Below are 23,470 nucleotides of genomic sequence, written 5' to 3' on the forward strand. Positions count from 1 at the left end.
GGGATCTCCTGGCTGCTTTTGGGTGCCTGGGACAGCAGCACTGGTGAGAGGCTGGTGGTCCCCATGGCAGTGCAAGTGGGCTGTTCGCAGATATGTGCCTGCTCACAGAGATGGGTCAGGGTGCAGGAGGATTTGGGGCACAAAGGGAACCTCAGGGACAAGCAGGGGTACAGAGAGGGGCTGGGAGCCTTCGGGAAGGGTGGGTTTCTGCTGCTTTTGGGCACGACTGCTGGAGTTTCATGTTGCAAAGCTGGGACCAGCAGAGGCTGCTGGTGGCTCATGCTTGCTCTGTCAGTGCGGGTGGTGTGCATGGGTGTGTGCGGGCATGCAGGGATGCATGGAGTGCTGGGGCCCCGCAGACACACTCACACATCCTTCCCCTCCCTGCAGCCATGCAGGTCAGCTCCAGCCCAGGGGCTCCGCAGCCAGGATCTCAGCTTGGCTCCATCCCCACTCCTCCTCCTCCACTCTCCCTCACTCTTTTTTTTTTTTTTCTTTTTTGTTTCTCTCTTTTTTTTTTAAGCTCAGGCCCGTTTATCTTTGCCGAATTAAATCCTTGATTAACCCTTATCTGCCCAGTTTGGCTCCATATCTCCCGCTTGGCGCCGTGTGTCCAGACACCCGGTACAGGATGATTGATTCCTTAAAGATATGCGCGGCTTTTTTTCTGATACTTCATTTATTGTCTAAATATTTTTGCTCCCATTTCAGCAGCTCCCTTATCGAGGCGGGCTGATGATTCCCAGCCCTGCTTTCCTCCGCCGCTCGCCTCCCTCCTATCTCTGCCTGGGGAAGCGAGGAAGGAATCGCAGCCCCATCCCTGATACGGGCTGTCACCCTCGGGTCCCTTCGCATTGTTGCTGGCGGCGGGGGGAGATAGAGGGGGCCTCCCCCAGATGCCATCTTGCAGCTGGACATCCATCCCATACACAGGTTTCAGTGGGAATTGGGGACATTGGGTGCCTTTGGTGCGTGAGGAGCATCGCTTGTGCTCACTGCTGCATGGTGGCACTGTGGCTGAGGTGATGGAGGAGGAGGAGGAGGAGGAGGAGGAGGATGCCTGCTGCATCCCCACAGTGCTCTCCAAAACTCCATTGCTCAGGAGGGTGTGCAAACCGCCAGTAAAGGGATGCGAGGGGAACTCTTGGTGCCCATCCCATTTCCCCCAAGGAAGGATGCCTGCTGGGGGGAGCTGCCCTGCTAACACCAACCCGGGCGGATGCAGAGCAGATAGAGTTTCTGATGGTTATCAGGGCCAGTTCGGCATGGAGACACTGACCTCTTTGTTCAGGGGAAACAAGGAAGGTTCTCAGCATGGGCTGCAGACGGGCAGCTGCTGCTATGGCTGTGGATGGAGTGGGAGCACCCGGGGTTGCTGCAGGGTCCTGGATGCCACAGGGAGCTGCATCTGCTTGGGTACCCCATGCACAGAGCCAAGCTGCTCCCCAGGGCAACTTTCTGCAGGCTCAGCGCTGCGTGTGCACTGGTGCAGTGTGCACGCGTGTGTGCGAGCCCCTGTGTGTGTGTGTGTGTGTGTGAGAGAGAGAGAGAGCTTTATCACGCTGCGAGCACTCGGCTCCTCGCAGTGATAAGGCCTAAAACCGGCTGAGACTGTCAGTCTGAGTTGGAGGGTTTAGAAATATTGGGAGGAATAATTAGATTTCATATCGTTACTGCGGCAGCCATCAGAGGATCAGGCAGATTAATTTCCAACCCCCCCCCACTCCCATCCTTGCTCATTAATATTCATTAGAGATGCAGGGAGGCAGCACAGGGTGCAGTGCTGGCATGAGCATGCCAGTGTCCCCTGCTGTCCCCCGCTGTCCCAGTGCCATGAAGAGCCTGATGCTCACCTGTACCCCTCCCTGCCCACAGCAGAGCCCACCCGTGACGCTGGTGCTGGGGGATGAGAGCTGCTGGCTGTCCCGCCTGCCCCTGGTGCCCGGAGAGCCCGATGCCAACACTGTCATCTACAGGAAGGGTTGGTACCTGCGCTGGGGTGGGGGGGTGGGCACGGTGATAGGTGCTGCATTGGTGCAGTGCTGGCTGCAGGCCTTGTTGCGAGCGTTAGTGCAGGTAGTGGTGCAAGATGCAGTGCAGTGCTTGGTGTGAGTGTTACAAACGCTGGTGCGACGGTCATCGGAAGGCTTGCCAGCATTGGTGCAGGATTCAGCACAGCGCTCAGTGCAAGCATTGGTGCAGGCACTGCTGCAAGATTTAATGCAGACGTTACTGCAAGATTCAGTGCAAGCGGTGTTGCAAGTGTGGAGCTGTGCCCATCAGGCGTGGGCTGACACTGCCACCTCCAGGCGAGCCCAGGCTTAGCCACGGGGGAGGGAAAGCACCCAGGAGCTGGGAGCAGGGCTGGGCACCAGGCCCCGGGGGGGTAATGCTGACCGCTCGCCTTCGTGCCCTCAGATGATGCCGTGTGGTGCAGGACCACGCGTGCCGTGCAGGAGGATGAGCCAATGTGCGCCTTCGTGGTGGCTGAGCCGGCTGCCATCCCCAGGCAGGCGGTGAAGGCAGAGCCTGGAGACTCGCCCTACCCGGCTGCACTGCACTCCGACATCCAGCTGCTGCCCCAGCAGGCGGGCATGGCTGCCATCCTGGCCACCGCCGTGGTGAACAGTGAGTGCCGGGGTGACGCCGGGTGAGGGGTCCCCAAGGGGATGCCCGTCCTCATCTCCATGCTCACCCCGTCCCCTGGCATCCATCCCTTCCCTTTGCAGAGGACGTCTTCCCATGCAAGGACTGCGGGATCTGGTACCGGAGCGAGCGCAACCTGCAAGCCCACCTGATGTACTACTGTGCCAGCCGGCAGAGCGCGGGCTCACCTGCTGTGGATGAGAAGCCCAAGGAGACGTACCCAAACGAGCGTGTCTGCCCCTTCCCCCAGTGCAAGAAGAGCTGCCCCAGTGCCAGCTCCTTGGAAATCCACATGCGGAGCCACAGCGGTATGGGCATGGCATGACATGGCACAGCCTGAGGACAGCAGGGACCGCAAGGGAGCCGGCCAGCCAGAGGCACAGGGAGGCTGCGGGTTGCTTGCAGCCAGATGAGGGTCTTCCCCAGTTAGATTACCGATCTGGGGCAGTGCCCTGCAAGCTGGTGCTCACCTGCAAAGCCTTCTACCGTAAAGGTGGAGCAGGCATAGCTGTGTTGTCCCCATGGTCCCTGTCCCTCAGCATTGAGGTGTCCTTCTGTCTGCCTTGCAGGGGAGCGTCCGTTTGTCTGTCTGATCTGCCTGTCTGCCTTCACCACCAAAGCCAACTGCGAACGTCACTTGAAGGTGCACACGGACACCCTCAACGGTGAGTTGGCACTGCCTGGTGTGCCCATAGGGGATAGCAGCATCAGGGATGGGAATGACAGGGAGAGATCCTGCGGTGGGACCCGTGCCCATGGGTCAAACCCACTTTGTGTCCTTTGCAGGGGTCTGCCACAGCTGCGGCTTCATCTCCACTACACGAGACATCCTCTACAGCCACTTGGTCACCAACCACATGATCTGCCAGCCGGGCTCCAAGGGAGAGGTGTACTCACCAGGGCCAGCACTGCCTGCTGCCAAACCCCTCACCCCTGGTGGGTATGGGACAGGGTTCACACACCAGCTCCCCTAGTGCCACTTGGCATTGCCCCAGCAAGGGCTGTGCCCCCCCATGGCTCCGGATGTGGGGTGGGATGCCACTAACACCTCTCTCCCCTTGGCAGGGCTGAGCCAGCCGAACAATGCACCCGTGCTGAAGTGCAGCCTGCCCGCCTTCATACCTGAGGGGCTGCCAGCCCTGCCACAGCACATGGTGCTGCACGGCCCCCTACCCACCGTCCTGCCCGGCCCAGATGCCACCCCACAGCCCGCATCACCCTCGGATACCACCACAGGACCCACATCCTCCGAGGCGCAGAATGGCGAAGTCCCCAGAGAAGGTCAGTCCTCCTCCTCCTCCGGTGAGCCCATCCGCATCAAGGAGGAGCCAGCTGACAGCCCGGCTGGGAGCGAGGCGGAGGAACCCAAAAGCAGGGAGGCTGCTGCTAGCCCCAGCTCAGAGCCAGAGCCCAGCTCCCGGACTTCATCCCCCCGTAGCCTTCCCCCAGGGAAGGTGAAGTCGGAGCTGGCCAGCCCCACGCCGGGCTCCAGCCCTGTACCCAGCGAGCCAGGCTCGGGCACGGCGGGCGGCACCGTCTTCCTGCCTCAGTACCTGTTTGGCCACGAGGCTGCAGCGGTGGTCCCGCAGGCATCGGAGATCCTGGCCAAGATGTCAGAGCTGGTGCACAGCCGGCTGAAGCAGGGCCATGGCACGGTGCCACCGGGACTGTTCACCGGAGCGCCGGTGCCGAAAGGTGCGACGTGCTTCGAGTGCGAGATCACCTTCAACAACATCAACAACTACTACGTGCACAAGCGGCTCTACTGCTCCAGCCGCCACCTGGCTGAGGACAGCCCCCCCGGTGCCCGAAAGCTCAAAGTGCCCCCCGCAGCCCCCAAGGGTCCTCCCGTCCCTGGGACGCTGCTGTCTGCTCCGTCGGGTGAAGGGCAGAGCGCTCCGTCGGCGGACGGGGAAGTGGGGCGCGCAGCCACACCGCCCGCCCCGCTGGAAGAAGGCAAAGCGGTGTCCCCGGGGACGGAGGTGGCAGCGTCAGGGCGGTGCAGCGAGGACAGCCAGAGCCCTGTCAGCTCGGAGGGGGACGAGGACCCCAGCAAGACGCTGTGCGAGGCGTGCAACATCCGCTTCAGCCGCCACGAGACCTACGCCGTCCACAAGCGCTTCTACTGCGCCTCTCGCCACGACCCGCCGCTGCGCCGACCCGGCCTGCCCAAGGTGCCCTTCATCCCGCAGCCCCTCCGCACCCGCAAGCGCCGCAAGCTCTACGAGATCCATGGGGCCGAGCCGCCCCCGCCGCCCGACCCCAAAGCCCCGGCGGCCGCCCCTTCGCCCAGCTCCAGCCCCGATGCTGAGGGCCCCATCGATCTGAGCAAGAAGCCGCGGCGGCGCGGCGGAGAGCAGAACGCAGCCACGTTGCTGCCGTTGGCCGACTACCACGAGTGCACGGCGTGCCGTCTCAGCTTTAACAGCCTGGACAGCTACTTGGCCCACAAGAAGTTCTCCTGCCCTGCCACCCCGCTGCAGCCCGGTGCCATGGAGCACCTCCAGAAGATCAAAGGGGCCGTGCCCAAGGGACACCGCGACGGCGACGGGGACAAAACGGCCCCAACCGGCACCGCCAAGGCTCTGCCACCCACCTACCCCGCAGTATCCGTGGGGGATTCGCGGTACCCTAAAGGTGCCAAAGGGCCGCTTTCTGTCTGCCCCTACTGCCCTCTTAACGGAACCATCAAGGGGGACCTCATTGAGCACTTCCGCCACGTCCATGGGCTCTTTGTGGCTGCGCATGGTCTCCCCGACACCCCACGGCCCGGGGGGGGCAGGACGCCCGAGCCCCCCGCCGCCTCACCCCCGCGCCCACCCGCCCCGCGCCTCCGCCGGGACAGCTTCAACGGCAAGGAGGCTCGCGATGCCCCCCCCAACGGCAGCCCCCGGCCCCCCGTCTCCCCCCGGCCCCCCACTGACAAGCCACCCACTCCGCCCTCCTATACAGACCGGGGGGTGCAGACCCCCCCGGCCAAGGCTGCCCCCAGCCCTGTGCCCAACGGCAACCACCGGTACTGTCGCCTGTGCAACATCAAATTCAGCAGCTTGTCCACCTTCATCGCCCACAAGAAGTATTATTGCTCGTCCCATGCAGCCGAGCACGTCAAGTAAAGGGCCCCCCCCAGCTCTGATCGGCAGTTTGGGGTTGGGGGGGCTGTGTGGGAATGGTGTGGCTGGGGGGGGGACACTGGGGGCCGACGTCCCGGTGATGGATGTGTATTTATAAAGCGATGCGGCACCATCATTGCAGTTGTGGGTTTGGGTCTCAGTGATGGACCCCAGGGGGGGCTTCCGCAGCCTCTCCTCATCCCCAGAGCACCACATCTCTCTGCTCTGGGTGCTGATGTGCACCCCAAGTGGAAGGACCTCAGAGCACGGACCTGAAGCTGTGGTATGGGGAGGGGGGCTGCCCCCCAGCTCTGCAAAGCCCCCTCCATCTGCCCTACTGCTCCTCCCTACGTGGTGCTGCAGGGAAACTGGGGTGGGGGGGGGGGCAGACACTACAGGGAAGGGGTGGCACAGCCAGGCCCTGGAACAGAAGAGCACTGAAGCTGAGAATGAAGCAACCCTGGGAACTGTGTGTATAAGCGTGTACAGAAATAAATATGTCTAATTACACTGGGTGCTGGCCTCCGTGCTGGAGAGAGGGGGGGCTGGGATGCAGCCCCTGCCCAGGTGGTGCAGCAGGTGTGGGGATGGAGGCTGATGACTAATTGTCTGGCTAATGAAAGGAATGAGCTGCAGGTGGGCTCTGCTGTGGGGTCCAACCCTGCAGTCTCAAAGCTGGGCTGGGAGCCCCAGGTGAGTGTGGGTCTGGTATCCCTGCTGTGCTGGGGAGGCCACCTAGGGGCTTAGGGACACCACAGAGAGCTGGGGTTCAGCCAGTATGAATCATTAAATCCTACATAAAACCATTGCAACAGGAGCCTGCCTGAGTTAATGGGGTCCTCTTCCTACCGTAACTCAGCATTTTTGAGCAGGTAAGGAGCAACTCATGGGGAATGCACATACAGCACCCACTCCTCACCCAGGTTATCCTCTCTCTGAAACTCTGCCCCCATTCCAGCAAAGGTGGGCACTGATTTACTCTCCCTCCTCCCACTCCTGCTAGAAACTGGCACCAGGCAGGCAGTGAGTGGTGCCACAGCTCCCCCAGGCCCTCTTGCAGCAGCAGCCCTTGCACCACAGCCTGGCACAGCCCTGTGCCAAGTGGGGCAAGCAGCTGAACCCCCCCTCCCACCCAAAACCCAGCCAGGGAGGAGAAAGGACACAGGGCAGCTTTGCAAGAAGCACAGCTTTACTTAAATAAATATATTTACAAAGCAGCAGGCATCACAGAGAAGAGGTGGCTGCACCCAGCCAGCAGCATGCAGGGAGAGGCTCTGGGTACTGACCTAGGGAGGGGCTCTGGGACCCCCAGAAAAGGACATGCCCCATCTCCTCACTGCAGCATCTTGCTGGGGGGCAGCAGGGGGAGGCTGCTGGGCAGGATGTGGGGCAGCTGCACACAGTTCTCCTCCTTGGGCTCCTCGGTGGCATCCAGCAGCTGCTGCATGTAGCAGGAGGTGCCCAGCAGCACGTGCCCCGTGGCCTGCATGCTGAAGAGCATCCAGCGCAGTGCTTCCCTGGGTAGAGATCAAAAACCAAGAGTGAGCATCACTCCGTGCACCTGTGTGTGCTGTGGCTGCCCTCCCAGCACTCACTTCATGAGCCTCTTGGCCCCGTAGCAGCGCAGGTCGTAGGACATGCTGTAGGTGCCATAGAGCGTGGCTTTGACATTGAGGCAGCCCAGGTCCTGCGGATTGGTCTTGTACAGGTCAAAAGTGACACAGGCGACGTCGATGCGGCGGGACGGCTTGTGGGACAGGCTCAGCTGGTAGCCAGGTGCCTAAGGCACAGCAAGACCGAGAGTTGCCCAAGGAACCTCGTGCTGCCTCACCCAGCATCATCCTCATTGACCCCAGTGGGATGAAACAGGCTCCTACAGCCCATGCTCACCTTGCAGGCAGACCACGACTGCCCCTTGCCCAGGGCCATCAGCACTGTGCCCTCCTCCAGCGTGCAGAAGAAAGCCTCCGTCTCCACCACAGTGCCGTCCTCATCCAGGACCAGCGTGATGGGGTCAGGGACCAGCAGGGTGCTCCGGACCTGCAATAGGGCTGCGGTGAGGGGATGGCCCATCAGATAGATGGGCCCCAGACAGATAGATGGACGGCTCACCTGGTGCAGCAGCTCGGCCAGGCTGTGTGCCATGATGCCCTTGCGCAGGCTGCGGTCACAGTTGCAGACACGGAAGGGTCGGGGCCGTGGGGCCGGGCTGGAGAGGAGCAGCTGCTGGGTCATGGAAGCACTGGCGGAGACACATCTGGAAGGGATGGGGAGGGTCAGGGGGCTTCCCAGAGCCACCCCCAGCCCTGGGCTTTCACTCAAAGTGCTGAGTGGTGGGAGGGGGAGACAGTGACGTCTCCTTCTTAGGGTCACCCCAAAGCTTACTTGGAGACAGGCGCAGCCAGGCGCAGGCTCAAGGACTTGGCGTAATCCATGCTGGCACGGAACTGAGCCTGGCAGGGAGAAAAAGCTTCAGCCCAGGCAACGGTGGTGTCCAGCTCTGCCAAACCCCTCAGGAGCCCCATCCCTATAGCCCAGTGGTACCCGCCCTGCTTAGCAGGGACAGCATCTGCCCTTTGAGCAGGGACAGGCTGGAGGCAACGGGCAGAGTCCTGCTGCCAGCACAGCTCTTGCGTAAAGTGGCGCGTGGGCTCTGAGTCAGTACTGGAGCAAAGGTTAGCAGAGGTGTAGGACTGTGCCCCGACCCCTTTGGGGGGGCTGCAAAAGATTTAAGGCAGTCAGAGGCACCCACCCCAGTAAGTACAACCCTAATGGTCTGTGGATCATCCCCATCCCCATCCCCATCCCACCCATCCCATCCCATCCCCATCCCCATATCCCCATCCCATCCCATCCCCATCCCCATCCCCATCCCCATCCCCATCCCCATCCCCATCCCCATCCCCATCCCCATCCCCATCCCCATCCCATCCCATCCCCATCCCCATCCCCACTCACCTCTACCAAACACGCTCAGTCTACACCCCATGCATCCACACTCACCTTATATAGCTGTCAGCAAAGGCTCCACCCCACCCCCCAACACCCCTCCCACATAAACCAACTCCCACTGGTTGCTGGCACAAGGGGTGGGATCAGTCCTGCCCAGCTGCTCTGCCTGCAGCTCTATTTGCACGGGGCAATGAATGGATAGTCTCAAGCATGCATTGTCCCAGCAATGCAACAAGCATTGTCCCAGCACCCCAAATGCCTGGTGCTCACTTGCATATAGCTGTGTCTCTGTGTGTGTATGCACACGCATTTAAACACATTTACCACTTCTTCATGTGTGCACGTGTACATTTATTTCTGCATGTGTGCATGAGCAGAAATACATGTCAGTGTGCATGCACATCTCCATGCGTGCACACAACTGGCTCCATGTGACACGTGCAGATCCAGATGTGGGTATTCACACTCACATACACATTCTGCGCTTACCTGTGTCCACTTCTTTATTGTGTAAGCAAGCACAAGCGTGCACACAAGCACCTCCTTGCCCGTGCACACCGGGCTGCATGTGTCAATGCTTAGAACTCTGCAACTCCATGTACATCCATGCATACTTGGTTGTGCATGCATGCATGCATATCCATGTGCATGAGCACACAGATGTATGCACAGTGCAAGTGCGTGCATGCACACGTGTACCTCTCCGTAATGTGTAATAATATGCACGCGGGTGCAGATACCTACGTGCGCACTGCTACACGAGAGTGCCACCCCCTCGCGCGCACGACTGCGCACGCGCGCTCAGCACATTTCCCGCGCGCGGCCCCTTTAAGGTGAGAGCTGCGCGGCCGCGCGCGCCTAACGCCGGGCCGCGCAAGCTCCGCCTCCTTTCCTCCCCTCCCCCCGCCCGAACGGCCGTCGCGCCCTGATGACGTCACGCCATGGCCGCCCTGCGCCGCCGCGAGTAGAGGCCCCGTCCCGTCCGCGCCGCCCGCGCCGGAGCCGCCGCCGCCGCCGCCCCCCGCCCCGCTCTCGCCCCGCCCCGCCCCGCCCGCCGCCCCCCCTCTCCGCCCGGCCCCGCCCGGCCCAGGTGAGCGGCTCCCGTCCCGCCTCGCTCTGCGGGTGCCGGCTGCGGCCTAGTGCCGGGAAACGGAGGGAGCGGGGGGGGCGGGTCCGGGTGGCAGCGGCGGAAGCGGGGGCGGGGGGGGACAGAACCCCGAGGGGATGAGTGCAGGTGATGGGCGCTACCGGCGGGGTGGGGCTGGGGGGAGGAGGCGGAGGAAGGGGAGGGGGCGGCCCCAGGGTGCCCCCCCCCACCAAAAGGTGGCGGGGCTGGGCCGTGGGCTGTTTGGGGATGCGGCCCTCAGCTGGCTGGGGTAGAAGCTGGGGGGGCCGGTTGAAGGGGCGGTTTGCGGGCCTGAGGGCTCTGACCGGCTTTCTCCCTATGCAGGTGGGAATAGGGAGAGCTCCAGGAGCCTGGGGCGCTGCAGGTCCTCAGCCTGGCAGGAGGAAGCTGAGGTAAGGCTGGTAAAGTTAAGCTTTGTGCTTACTGACAAATTCTGCTGGATGTAGAAGTGATGGTGCCTGTTTTCTGGCCCGGCGTTACGGCTCCTGTTGTTCAAAATTAGCATCTGCTAGCACAGAGCTGCAGGAAGAGCCAGCCAGGTGTGCTTCAGCTGTAGGAAAATCAGTGTCACTGGGATCACAAACTGCAGCTCATACAGCTCTGTTTCTCTTAAGGTTTCTGGCCCAGAGTTCACCTGATACAGCGCAGTGAGGAGTGGAGTATGAGTTGTGTTGGTGTTCTGGATCAGAGCTTAATGCACTGTTCTTTAAAAGCCAGCTCACTGAAAACGGCCGTCACCAAATAGTTCTCTTACGTTAATGCCAAAAGGTGGCTCAGTTCTCTGCATTAACAGCTTTCCTGACGGCTGCTAGATGCTGTGTACCATCAAAGTCAGGTCTTCATAGAGGATGTCAGATAAGTTTCTGTTTTAGTTCATTAACCTGCTAAGGATCATATTTTCATTCAAAGCAGAGGACTGGGTGTTTTGCTTTTGTTCTGTTTCTTCCTGATTTAATAGGATGCTCCTTTCTCAGATCACAAAGCTTTTTTTTTTTTCCTTCTCTTCCTGTTTTTGCTGTTCTTTCATATTTTTGCTCATTACAGTTCCTGCCCTTCATTTCTGTTTTGCTTCTGCTTTGCACATCTTTGTCCCCCTAACTTTTTTGTGCTGTGTTTCTTTTCTAAACTGTCTTATCAGCTCTATTTCCCATTCTTTCTCCTCAGCTTGCACATCATTCTTCACCTATTCTTGTGGCTTGATTTGGAACATGCTCCCAAACACTTCTGTTCTGCATTAAGCATTGATTTCCATGTATAAATGGGAGTATTTTGATTTTGCATCAGATTGTTTGGCTGCAAGAAAGGGAAAAAATAAACCAGCAAACTTTCTGTTACTCCTGAGAGTTCCGCCTGAAACAGAGAGGCCTCCATTCCCTCTCATCAGCAGCACTGAGAGGCAGCACTGATGTCTGCCCCATGTGCACCCTGGAGCTGCAAGGTGTCTATCTGGAGGTTATTGATGTTGGGGATGAGCTTGGTTCTTGCCATCCAACTGGCAATTTGTACTATTGAAGAGTGAAGCTGATGGATCTGTCAGGGCACAGTTTTTTTTGTAGGGCACTCGGTGCCTTCCTGCTCCCACAGGTGTTGGGATCACCTGAGCTGCTGGATCCTGTACTGTGTTCAAGGTGTATTTCTTGTTCATTTGTGGCACCATAGAAAGGCTGAGGGAGAAATCTGATGAATGGAAATAGCACTTGCCAAGATGATCTTTCCTTGGTGCTTCTTTTAGATTGGTCCTTACAGCACTACTGTTTAGTCTGCCACCAAACTGCTACCTTCAGCAGTGAGTCAGCTGCACACGAAGCTTTGCTTCGTCAGCTTAGTTGGCGATACGACTTAAACTTTTAATGAGTTGTAGTTGAAAAAGAGCAGTAAGAAACAGAATTTCAGCCTCCTGCCTTCGATAGGCACCGTTGAGAGACATGCATTCAGAACACAAAGCAGTGAAATGCTGCTCTGAGGGGGAGCAGTCTCTGAGGTACCTGTGTGATCCCAGACTAAAATCTGTAGTTGGAAATGTTTTCCAGCAAGGCTGTGAGGCTCCAGTGGGAACAGAGAACAAGATGGGCACCCTTTGCTATTGCATCCAAGTCCTTCTGGGTGAGGGCAGCTGTGCCAGTGGCTGGTTTAGAAGGAGCACCTCTGTTCCACCATATGTGGGCCATGAAATGCTGACAAATTCCATTCCTTAAGCTGAAAAAATTCAGAGCTCGGTCTGTGAAACTTCAGCATTGCTTCCTGCTGCATGTGTATTGTGTAACTGAAAACCTCTTTTCCACCAGACCTGGCTGTGACAGCAGGCTGTCTCGCAGACAAGCAAGGGCTGTGTTCTGAGAGAGGATGCTGGCTGCCTCTTCCAGTGGTCTGTGTGCGTGCAGGGAGCGAGGCAAGGGGCTGCAGGGAGAAAAGGCAGTTCTGTCAGTAAGAAAGCTGCAGATCATTGCAGCCAGATGTCACCTGGGGTTCTTCTTGCCTTTTTCATCCTGCTGCCAAATGGTTCTGGATGTGTTTCTTCAGAGTGCTTTCCCTCATCTCTAGACATTTATTGAAGGGAAGGCCAAACTTTGCAAAAACTGTTCAGGGTTTTTGTTGTTGTTGTTGTTTCATTTGCTTGTGTTTTTGGTGGACCACCTGCAGTACTCTTGATGGCAGCACTGCAGGCTGCTGCCTGGCAGCAGGGACTGGATGGGTCACGAGGATTCTGAAGGAATGACAGGAGGGAAAGTCTTGCTCAAGCTGTGGGGACAGCAAGTGCTGTCTGGGAGCTGGGAGGGTGGCATGTGCTTGCTGCAGATGGGACAGCTGGAAAGCTTAGCTGCCAAATCTGCAGATAATGTCTCTACTGACATCATGTGAACTGCTTTTAGGGGACTTAAAATTCAATAAGGTGTGCCCAGGTGCTTCTCTAGACAGCACAAGACACAATTTAGGCCAAAGATGCATGCTGTGGTTGCATTCACTCCAGAGCTTCTCAGTGGAAGGTTGTACAGCTTGTCAGGCCTGGCAAAGCAGACTGTTCTGAACTCATCTGTTTCAGACGTGAGGGAAATGAAAACATGACACAGTTTGAACAAATGAAGTCAATTTCGTAGTAAAAAGGGTAATGTGGCTGTGTCCAAAGTTGGCTTTGCCTGAACTACCTGCAGTTTTGAAGATAGCTCTGAAGATGAGCCTCTGCTAAGTGAGAGGTGTCATTGTACAGCTGGTTCATTGTACAGCTGGTTCATTGCCCCGTCATTCAAAGCTACAAGTCAAACAATCTTACCTGTAGCTTAGAAGTTAATTTTTGCTTTTATAACCAGTTTTGAAGGCAGTAAGAAACAGGCTCGGTTCTGAGACAAACATTCAGGACTCGTTTACCATGAGAATGAAAGCTGTGGATTTCTGCTCAGTTACTTTGCTCAACTTAAAATCCTTCTGTGTAGTCATTTTTGTCCTCAGATTTTCCTGTTCTTCATCTGTATGTGTAATTAAAGGAGAGCGGAAAGAAAAAGAAGCAACAATTAAAAAAAGCAACCTGCAGGATTCCAGAGCTTTGGGGTGAGCTGTTGTGCAGCTTGTTCTGAGGCAGGACTTGGAACGTGAGCTTTAGGTTGCTGCTACCCTGAAAAGAATAAATCCATTACAGCTTGTAAGGAAGCCTGAGTGACTATGGCAAAGACTCCAGCATTTCACTAAATTCTTTCTCTGGTGCTCTCACCTTCCATTGCACACAGTTATATCTTTTATTCCCTGAAAGAAGGGCTACGAGTAATACTGGTGAGGTCAGCGATGAGGGGTTCTCCCATCTCAGGTCATCCTTCTGATGTGCTGCTGTTGCAGGTAGGTTTGTGGCTGTGATACAAGCCACGTTCACTTGCTGTCCTCTTGGCTCAGACCCAGGGGGATGCCCAGGGCTGAGGGATGGCTGGAGGATTTGTTTTCAAAAGACCTGATTCCCTTGGTCTTGGGGCATCTTTTCTCACGTACCAGTGAACGGGGGCAGCGGCCCATAGGGAGCAGCTGAGCTGTGTTCTTGCTGAAGTCCTACAGTGTAGGAAACGGCGTGGAGACCGTAAGTGCCCTCTGTGTTGCTTCACTGCACGAGCAGATAGAGGCAGCAGGAGGGCGTGAGGCCCATTGCCCAAGGGAAACTTGGGTTCTGTGAACTCTTACAATCAGCTGTCATTTATTGTGTTTCTTATCGTTTCTGCTGTTGGGAATTAATAGGAAATTACTGCAACTAACAAATGCTCTGGGTTTTTACAATAGCTTTAATAGTGGAGGTGAATGTTTCGTGCTCATCAGTTCAGCTGATGCTGAGAATGTATTCATTTTCTCCCAGCCCTCTGGAGGGCTCGGTGTCGAGTGCAGAAAGGCAGTGAGTCACTTAAAAGCCTTTGCTTTGGTGCTGCTTATTTTTAAGAAATTAGAAAACAAATTTCCTGAATACATCCATACTTGACAGCTTCTGTATTTCTGCTGGCCTCTTCAGGCTGACCTTTCGGGTGGAATACACTAAGCTGCTCTGTGTGCATGCAAAGTGTAACTTCTCAGGCACTTAGGCAATTAAAATTGCTGTCATAAAATTCCTCTTGAAGCCAGCAACAATTTGTGCAAGCATTTATGAACTCGGCATCAACCTTTATAGGCACAGTAAGAATATAATTTGTTTCAGATTACATCCTGCTTAACTGCCCAGAGCCGCTATCAGTGAGAGGCAATTGCTGTCTTTTAATTTGGTTTATCACCTTTCAGTAAAATCACAGCTTTGGTTGTGAGCAAGAACTAAGAAGTGCAAGGAGGCATGAGGAGCTTGCAGGCAGCTCAGCACGACCCTTCTGCTCCCCAGGGCTCCCCCGGGCATTCACATCATCCTCATGTGTATCAGCGAGCTGATATTTGAGCAGAGTTACTGGGTACTGTTGTTTTGATGCACTTGTACTGCTGCTTTTATTTCTGAGGAACATTCTTAGCTCCTCTGCAGCCTCCCATGGTAGAACGAGCAGCGTTTTCTTGAGAGTGACTTTCATCTCCAGAGTCTGCTGCCAGTACCAGCTAATGAGGGCTGCGCTGTGGCGAAGGCAGGAGATGCTGTCTCAGAGATGACAGCACATCTGGCAGTGTCTGGAGCATGAATACAACAGTCCTCATCCCAGGAAGTTTTTAGGGAAGCAGATAAGTACCGTGGGTAATAAAGCTGTTCCTCATTTTCCAGCACGGGCTCTTAGCACACAGAAGCAATGCTCCGTGCTCCTCCTGCCGTATCTCAGCACCGAGTTCCCTCACCACAATTTCTTTCCCTGAGTTTTCTGGAACGCATCCTGTGTCCTGGTTGCAGTGTAAAAATAAATAAATAAAAATCAATATATGGCCAGTTTTTCCTAGAATCGTGAACGATGTTTCTGCCTCTTCAGGAGTCTGTGCTATCTGCAGAGCCACATTTTTATGCTTAACCAGATGTGTCTGAAAAACCTGACCCTGTGCTCTGGAGCTCACTCACTTGCTCATGAGAGAAATGCCATGAGGGTGGGAAAACCCCATGATTACTTGGTAGGAGTGCATGTGCAGCTCACTGTTAGAGCCCGTAGATGAAATCCCAACCTTGAGCTCTATCCATATAAATCAAGGGTAAGATTATGGAGTAATCTTAGGGTAAGTTTTTTATGCAGTTTAAAATGCCGTCCTCTTGAAGATACTTTGATAAACCACGTTTATGAACTCAAGCGTTCTTTTTCCCCTTTAGGGGACAAAATACAAGGTGAGCCTTTCTTGTTTTTCCCAGCTCATTCCCCATAACAAGCGTAGCATTCTTCCTTCCGCAGGCTATTGGGTACTGATGGATGTTTCCAACAGCCCTGAGCGAAACCCCTGCTCTCCTGATGAAGACCAGCAGCTTTCTGACGACGAGGTCCTAAAGGAGAGCGGTTCAGAGCGGGGACTTGATGGAGAGGGTGGGCAAGGCAGCGTCCTGGGTGAGGAGGAGGATGCAGCCCGGGCACTGAGCCGTGGCGAGGAGAACCACTCGGATGAAGAGGACCACTTAAGTGAAGCCAAGTCTCAGGACTCTGACAACAATGAGCAGAGTGGGGAGCTGAAGAGCCCCCAGCCTCGCAAAGGTGAGGAGGAAAACCGTGCTAATGACCTTGGTGATGAAGCATCTTCTGTCACCCGCGAGCTGGATGAGCATGAGTTGGACTATGATGAGGAGGTTCCTGAGGAGCCAAGCGCTGCTCCTGCAGAGGAGGATGTTGAGAAAGCTGCTGGTGAGGATGATGAGGAAGAGGAGAAAGGAGATGACGCCCCTGAAGAGGAGAAAAAATCCAGCAGTAAAAGTGATGATGAAAAGGATGGCCAGGATCCCGTCAAGGAGAAGAAGAAAGAAGAGGATGATGGAGAGATTGATGATGGTGAAATTGATGTAAGTAGGAGCTGGTCTGGGGTGGACAGTTCTGCTGGGAGAGATCTGTCCTTGTGTTTGAGCTGTTGCCTCATGGAGTGTCGTGCCTTTCTCTCCTCATTGGCATGGGTGTCTGTGCTAGTTGCATCCCCAGCATGCAAGTAGCATGTTTCCATCAGATGTATAACTGTTACGGGCCAAGTCCTGACCTCATTGCCAGGGCATCCATTGCCACATACTGTAGAAGAATTGTGCCACATATTGCTGGAGCAATTGCAAGTAAGCTATTAGCTGTCTAGCGTGGAACAGCTCCAGTGCCTTAAGAAACTGTTTTGCTTTGGCTCTCAGAGGACTTACAGATGATGCTGACAGCAAATTACTTAGTGATGGATTAGGTGTGCGTAAGCTGTCTCATCAGGTTAGTTTGAGAGGCTGTAGTGCAGCCTCTCACTTGGACTTGGTGTCAGGGGTACAAGAAACCCAAGGTCCCAAGAGTGCTCTGGGAGCAGCAGGAGGAGCAGACTGTGCTGGGCTTCGTGGGGAATGCTTAACCAAGCAGGCCCTGAGGGCTGGTCATCAGGTAGGGGACGTGCAGACCCAGTAGGTTCTGTTTCAGCTGAGAAACACATGTAAGTATTTAGGAAAAACGGAGCACTGTTTGTCCTGCTGTGCTCTGGGGCTGAGGTGGCTCCATAGTCAGCTATTTTTCCCCAAAAAAAGTTGTGGGTTTTTTTGTTTCTAAAACAAAGCAATGCAGCTTTGCTTCGTCGTGCCTTGCTCTGGCAAGCAGTTTCCTTAACCACTGACAGCATTTTCCAAATGTTTTGTGTATTTCTTATTGAGTTAGAAGGAATTTCAGCATGTTGTGAGAGAGTCCAGGCAGGATAAAATAAATTCCTGGCGCCCTGACTCCGTGCCTGCTTCTTGATTAAAATATGAATGCTTTCCTTTAGAATTCACTGCATTCTTAGGAGCGCTCTCCTTACAAAGCACAGGATGAATTTGTACTCTGCTTCTCATACATTAACTCATAACGGGGTTCCCAGCTGCCTGATTCCAAGGAGACCTCACAGAAATAAATACTTTCCCTTTTGTTCCAGTACAGCATCTGCAAAGACTTCACACGGCTCTTTTGAAAGCAGCTGAGTTGAGCTGGTTGTGCCATTCTCTCATCCTTGGCTTTTGGGGAACCTCTTAAAGCTCCACGTTTTGCTCTGCTTTCAGACTCCTGTCTTTGGAGGAGGGGATATTGATACAAGTTTTAATTTGAATAAAAGTGTAGTCTTTAAAATCAGTTCTTGCTCAGGAGAGCCCTCCTTGCGTTGCCATCAAATGGATGCAGAAGGGGCTGCTAATCCATCTCCCTGCAGACTCTGTCTAGAGACAAGCAGTGCTTTTTCCTCATTTCCAGCTTCTGCATTGATCAAAGTATGCAACTTTCCTAATCTATTCCCACTGCTGCCATGGGGCTGTTATTTTTGCCTTGTAGTGGGAAGGCCTCTGCCAGCTGCTCCTTGCTCAGATGTTTTGCTTGCTGAAAAATGAGTGGTGAACGGAGACTGTGAGATAAGGCATGTGCCTTTTAGGAGAGGTAACTGTTTTTCTTGAGTGTGTGTCGGGTGCCTGACAGCTCTGTGCTCATGCAGAGCAAAGGGAAGGCAGGTACTTCAAAGCCCTGACTGCTGTCTCCTGGAGGAGTTCCATGGTGGTTACTCTGTGCTCATCCCCTGTGGTTCTGAGTCTTTGAAGAAATCTCCATCTTCCTGAGTTGCTTCCTCTGTAACTGCTGCGTGGAGCTGAGGAGTAGAGAATCACAGAAAGGCTTGGTTTAGAAGGGGCCTCAAAGATCACGAAGCTCCAACCCCACTGCTGCATGCAGGGCTGCCAACTTCCATATCTAATAGTAGACCAGGCTGCCCAGGGCCCCATCCAACCTGGCCTTGAACACCTCCAGGGATGGACGGGGCATCCACAGCCTCTCTGGGCAGCTGTTCCAGCACCTCACCGCTCTCATAACAAAGAACTTCTCCCTGACATCCAACTTAAATCTTCCCTCCTAGAGGGTGGCCATACTGGGACGCAGCATTAAGTACTGTACTCGGGAATTCTGCTCTGTAATTTAAATCAATTAATGGAAGGAATTTGCTTGAGCTGAGCAGGTGTGACAGGAGTGCCGAGTAGGGACAGGCAGTGTGGAGGCTCTGGAGAACAGAAGCATCACCCAGCTGTGCTGCCATAGTTATCTGTGTGCACTCGTAGCCTGCAGCAAGGAAAGGCAGTGCAATCGAGCTCGTTTGCATGAGGCTTCCTCTAATTGCATTCCACCTGCTGTCAGCTGGAAGTGCACAACCGGCCTCATTCAACCAAGGTATGTTAAGATTTTAATCCACTGTACCGTTGATTATTGAGCCTCTGAGTGTACACTGAGTAAATTGGTGCAGCACAGTCTACATCTGGTGCCAGGATGTTCACGATGCCTGCTGGGCTTTGCAGTCAGCTTTGAAAAGCACTGAAGTCGATCCGTGTTCTCATTGCTAACAGTACGTTGTGAATATCCTCAAGGGTGTTTATCACAACCTTTTCTTGAATTTCCCCCCTGCTTTGCCTTAGGGTGTGCTTGCAGTGACTGATATTGGACCATATTGTGAAATGTCAAATCACTGCATGAAGTGTCAGCCTGTCTGTCTGTTCCAGGATGATGACTTGGAAGAAGGAGAAGTTAAAGATCCCAACGACAGAAAAGTGAGGCCACGTCCCACCTGTCGGTTCTTCATGAAAGGTAATGGCATGCTGTGATGGTGGAAGCAGAACAAAGGTGCTGTAGTTTTTTTCACTCTCACTGTTTTGTAGCAGTTAAGCTACTCTCTACACGATAATCCCCAGTGTCACCTTCCTGGTGGCCAGATGCTGAATTTACACAGGGCCAATATGCAAAAAATCCTGTGACCTGGGTGTGTTGAACCCAGGAGAAGCAAATAAAGGAGGACTCACCAGCGTGTTCGAAACAGGATGGAATAAAACTGCTGGGGCTGATTTGTCAATCACTTTTTGCTTAAAGAGGTTCTGTGATGCTACTCAATGGAAAACAAAAATGGCAAATTTCATTCTTTCTTATCAAGCTGATGCCTTGCCAAAACATAATTGGTTCTTGCAATTTGATGGCCAGCTCACTTCCCCAGTTATTAAATGGCTCTGCTTTTTTTTTTTTTTAAACTGAAGATAGGGCTACAGTTCTTGGTAAACCATGTTCTAAACTATAGTTCTTCATTCAGCCCCCTTGATGTCTAGTCTTTGACTGTGCTTTACTGACAGTCATCACTGAACAATTGATTGAAATCTGAAATTAAAAGGAGGATGGAGAGCAGGGTGGAGTCCTCCCCCCTTGCGTCAGCAGCACACACAGCATAGGGACCTGCTTGGGGGTTTCCAGGGACATGCCCATCACCCAGCTCATCCCTGTCTTCCTGATCTGCCTGTGCTGAGCATGATAGGGATGCTGATGGCACAGGGAAGTTCCTGTGCTTATTCCTCAATCCTTTGCACAACACACGCCTCCGCTGGATGGAAATGTTTGCTTAGTCAAAGTTCAGGCTGCGGGATCTCCTGCCCCAGGTGCTCTTTGACTTGGCACTGGTTCAGGTAACACTTTGCCTTGCCCCCCTCAGGGCTTTGTTGCCATCAGTGAGGTCAGGTGCTGCTCACTTGGGACCCTGAGGACATCCAGATTTTCAGCCTCGCTGTGTCCGATAAGCACGTGTACGGCTGCGCCTCTTCTGCTGCATGACTGATGAGCTTAACACCTTTCAGAGAAGGAGCTCGATGTGTGGCTGCTTTGCCATGTGCCCCTCAGGGGGATCGTTCCCCTTGACACCTCTGTACGAGGTAGTAGGAGCTGGTGAGGTGTCTCGCAGACCCCTGGCAGGCATTCAGCCCCATGCTGAGGAAGGATGCTGCAGCCACAGTGTGCCTCTGCAAAGGGATTCGTGCTCTCATTATTTCTGACAGCACGACAGCAGCTAGTGTTATCTCTGACTGTGGTTAATCTGGGACTGATGAAGAGCATTTCCAGGGACCAAGTGCTTCCCTTTACACAGGTGCAGCATGGATTTCTGACACGTTGCTGAGGCCAGGGAGGCTTCTTCCTTGGGCCACGTGCTGCTAGCAGCTCTGTTGCCTGTAAAATCAATGCATTAATGCCTGAGAGAGCACAGGATTAGTGGTGCCTCTGTGATGCATTTCTCTGTGAAATCTGCAAAATGTTTGTTGCCTGATGCTGAGTGAATTGCCAGCAGGAAAAAAAAAAAAAAAGGGGGGGGGGATTGTTTCTAAGACGAGCAGAATTAAAATCAGGAATTGGCTTTGTATCCTGCTACAGACCCCTGAGCGCTGCCATCTCCTTGAGATGATGACTGAAGCTAATGAGCAAGCTGCTGCAGGTTGCTGGCTGCTGCCCTCCTTAGCAGTGTCTCCTTTCCTGCTTTGTGCTGGCAGGCGTGTGGAGTCAGCTGCAGAGAAAAGTCTTTGATGTACGGTTGTGCCTCACCGGAGAGGTGCTAATTCCAAATGCACTGTGATGTTTTCTTTGCTGTCAGGTTATAGTGGTTGTTTTCTGTAAAAGGTGAAGCTCCGAGTTGAGGTGTTTGTCTTTAGTATGGCTTGCAGAGCTCACGGACTTATTACGGTGTTTGCTTAACGGTGTGTCTGCATCCATCACTCCCTTCTCCTTGGCATAATAAGGCACAGTACGTTCATCTGTTTGTGACTGGAGCTATTGAATTTATCCTCCCTGGGACAACAGGGGGTTGACAAGGATATGCAAGTAGGCAAAGCTCAGCAAACTGGGAGAGAAGGGCAGTCAGGTGTCCGAAGCAGCGTTTTCCCTTGATGGCTTTCAGGTGGTGGCGGCCCCGAACAAGCATTGCTGTACTGTTCAGGCATACATGGATCTAACAGAGAACTCTGTATTTCCACAGGTCATTGCACTTGGGGCATGAACTGTCGATTTATACACCCCGGAGTGAATGACAAAGGAAACTACTCCTTGATCTCCAAGCCTGAGCCCTTCTCCCCGAATGGCGCACCGCCCATCGGCCCTCACCCGCTGATGCCAGCCAACCCGTGGGTATGCACTGCTTTTGTGTGAATTCCTGGCTTCTGCATTCAGCTTCTGTCTCGTGCTCCAGGAGGAGCGAAGGTTCTGAGTTAGTGTTTTAGCAAAACTCTGTACGCTTACTGCATATATGATTCTGAAAAGGTGGTCTTGAAGTTGCTAGTAGAGGGGAGTAATTTTCCACGTGTGTCCCAGCGTATGCCCTGCTGATGCGTCTCCAGAGATTCTGAAGGTACTCCTGAGTAGCTATTTACAAAGCAAATGTTTGCTTAGAACTAATGTTGAATGTCTGTCTCCTTCTCCTTACCCTTCTGGCAGGGAGGGCCGGTGGTTGATGAAATCTTACCTCCCCCTCCTCCGGATCCTCCAACAGAAAGTGCCTGGGAGAGAGGACTCCGGCACGCAAAGGAGGTGAGTGACATCCTCAAGTATGCTGGCTTTCTCCAGAACACACAGACAGGTCTCACTGATAGCAGAATGCTAGCAGGGCTTTCTTTTGCATCATGTCATGTAGGCTCTTTCTCAGAAGCCTTCCTTTTGCCTTTTAATTTATTAAGTGTTGCCTCCTGCTATCACACTTCTCGTACAGGCAAGAGGAGCTGACATCCAGGTTTGTTTTTCCTGTCAGCGTGAGCCATGGGGGAGCTTGTGGCCCAGGGCAGTTAGAGAAAGCTGAAGTCGTGCCCTCCATGAAGCAACACTTTTCAACCTGGTCGTTTCCCTTTCTGTTTTTCTAGCACCCACAAGATCCATGTGTCTGATCATTTCAGAGCATGGGGTTTGCATGCTTGAAATGTAGTACAGCAGCTGTTCTGAGCTGATCTGGTAGTGAATTACACTTTCTGCAGCAGGAAGATTCCTTTGTGTGCGCATTCCTGAGATTTGGGCAGAAGAAGGATGCTTGAGTTGAAGGGCACGTTTCTCCCAAGTGAAGGATTTTTCTGTGCCTTCGGGAAGTTCTCTTCACAGTACTTCTTTTTTTCCTCATAGGTATTAAAAAAGGCAACAATGAGGAAAGAACAGGAGCCTGACTTTGAGGAGAAGAGATTCACTGTGACTATTGGAGAAGACGAGCGTGAATTTGACAAGGAAAATGAGTTTTTCCGTGACTGGAATTACCGCATCACCAGAGATGTCCGAGATCCAGCGTAAGACACAGCTTTGTTCTTGCCTTGTGGAATAGATGGGTGGGAGTGCAGTACAGCATGGCAGCCTTCCAGTAGCTGAACAGGAAGAATACCTTTCACCAGCTCATTCTTCTTTTCTCTCTTTAATTCCAACCCATGAGGGATTTAAACACCAAAAATTGGGGTTGTAAAGTTGGAATACCCTCAGTGTCCAAGAGCTTGTCACAGCTAGCTGAGTGTTCAGTTGCAAGGTTATTGAGACAGAAGACTCTTAACAAGCACCTTGACCAGTCCCTAGTAAGCTGTTCAGTTAGGCACTGGTCAGAAAGCAAGCCTGGTAGCTGCTGGTGCATAGCCTAGGCAAAAAGAAGCATCCTGAACTTAAGTTGTAGGTGACTGCTAAAGGAGGTGAAACATGAAATGTTAGCTACCTCAGACACCATCCTGTTCATGACTGAGAGCAGGCAGGCAGAAGCAGGTGCAAGGGTACATCAGTGTGCTCTGGGAGATGTGCACAGTAGTTCTGAAGCTAAAAAATGATATGAAAGCAACATTTAAGAGAGGTTTGTGTTCTGTAGTGATGTAGGTGAAGCCATGTTTTTCTCTTCACATGCATCCCCTGTTCCCACACATACAAATTTTGGAGATATTTCCACTCAGTTCTACAAACTAACCAATCAGTTCCCCCTATTAAGGCTTTCCCTTTGTAGAAATCAGTCCTCTGTTCTTCTGAGAAGGCATTCAGTTGTACCTGGGGCACATTATGAGCAGTACTCTGTGGGTTAACCATAGAGCATCCTTGTTTTATAACTGTGCAGTTACAGCATCTTCACTCAGCGTCCTTCTGTGCCATTGCCTCCTTTATGTAAGGATTTGTTGTGCTGGATGCAGGACTGTCTGTGCTTTCGTACAGTCAAGGCAGAAAGTTTGCTCTCGCATGTAGCCAGCATTAAATAGTAGTAAGCAAACATGGAATTTCTGAAAGTTAATGAATTTTATGTAGAAGCAGATTGA

The 23,470-nt window shown here is 53.7% G+C and overlaps 3 protein-coding genes across 8 annotated transcripts in view; 2 read left to right on the top strand and 1 right to left on the bottom strand.

Annotated features, from left to right (window-relative positions):
• The window catches only part of ZFPM1 (zinc finger protein, FOG family member 1), a 28,128-nt gene extending 21,859 nt beyond the window's left edge, over nt 1-6,269 (top strand). Inside the window, exons 5-10 of one of the 2 annotated variants that reach the window (XM_085234825.1) lie at nt 1,876-1,981; nt 2,419-2,628; nt 2,730-2,954; nt 3,216-3,311; nt 3,433-3,582; nt 3,712-6,269. In XM_085234825.1, coding sequence (XP_085090951.1) covers nt 1,876-1,981; nt 2,419-2,628; nt 2,730-2,954; nt 3,216-3,311; nt 3,433-3,582; nt 3,712-5,762 — 2,838 coding nt within the window. In that variant the 3' untranslated portion in view covers nt 5,763-6,269. The remainder of the gene's footprint in view (nt 1-1,875; nt 1,982-2,418; nt 2,629-2,729; nt 2,955-3,215; nt 3,312-3,432; nt 3,583-3,711) is intronic. The other variant, XM_085234824.1, reaches the window with a different exon arrangement.
• A 661-nt stretch (nt 6,270-6,930) lies between these two features.
• Nucleotides 6,931-8,762, bottom strand: LOC100543168 (lipid transferase CIDEC). Of its 2 annotated transcripts, XM_085234552.1 has the most exons (6): nt 8,718-8,762; nt 8,145-8,212; nt 7,872-8,016; nt 7,650-7,799; nt 7,355-7,539; nt 6,931-7,276 (listed from the first exon to the last, which is right to left on the bottom strand). In XM_085234552.1, exons 2-6 carry the CDS (start codon nt 8,192-8,194, stop codon nt 7,093-7,095), a joined length of 714 nt encoding a protein of 237 aa, XP_085090678.1. In that variant the 5' UTR covers nt 8,195-8,212; nt 8,718-8,762; the 3' UTR covers nt 6,931-7,092. The 2 variants fall into 2 exon arrangements, with proteins under 2 accessions (XP_085090678.1, XP_003209944.2); XM_003209896.5 differs by lacking the exon at nt 8,718-8,762 and having other exon boundaries at nt 8,145-8,438.
• An 862-nt stretch (nt 8,763-9,624) lies between these two features.
• ZC3H18 (zinc finger CCCH-type containing 18) overlaps nt 9,625-23,470 on the top strand; it is a 40,247-nt gene continuing 26,401 nt past the window's right edge. For 3 of the 4 annotated variants that reach the window (XM_085234548.1, XM_085234549.1, XM_085234550.1), the window contains exons 1-7: nt 9,739-9,801; nt 10,162-10,229; nt 15,645-16,240; nt 18,914-18,998; nt 21,193-21,341; nt 21,648-21,740; nt 22,320-22,477. In XM_085234548.1, the coding sequence (XP_085090674.1) occupies nt 15,659-16,240; nt 18,914-18,998; nt 21,193-21,341; nt 21,648-21,740; nt 22,320-22,477 (1,067 nt within the window). In that variant the 5' untranslated portion in view covers nt 9,739-9,801; nt 10,162-10,229; nt 15,645-15,658. Of the gene's footprint in view, nt 9,802-10,161; nt 10,230-15,627; nt 16,241-18,913; nt 18,999-21,192; nt 21,342-21,647; nt 21,741-22,319; nt 22,478-23,470 lie in introns of all 4 variants that reach the window. The other variant, XM_085234551.1, reaches the window with a different exon arrangement.

This window comes from Meleagris gallopavo, chromosome 13, assembly GCF_905368555.1.
Source record: "Meleagris gallopavo chromosome 13, MGAL_WU_HG_1.1, whole genome shotgun sequence".
NCBI lineage: Eukaryota > Metazoa > Chordata > Aves > Galliformes > Phasianidae > Meleagris > Meleagris gallopavo.

Excerpts from the sequence above, each read along its gene's own strand:
- LOC100543168 (XM_003209896.5), bottom strand. The coding sequence starts at position 8,284 with ATGGGGCTCCTGAGGGGTTTGGCAGAGCTGGACACCACCGTTGCCTGG. Across the intron at positions 7,800-7,871 it reads TGGCCGAGCTGCTGCACCAG|GTCCGGAGCACCCTGCTGGT; the intron begins GTGAGCCGTCCA and ends GCCCTATTGCAG. Across the intron at positions 7,540-7,649 it reads AGTCGTGGTCTGCCTGCAAG|GCACCTGGCTACCAGCTGAG; the intron begins GTGAGCATGGGC and ends GCTGTGCCTTAG.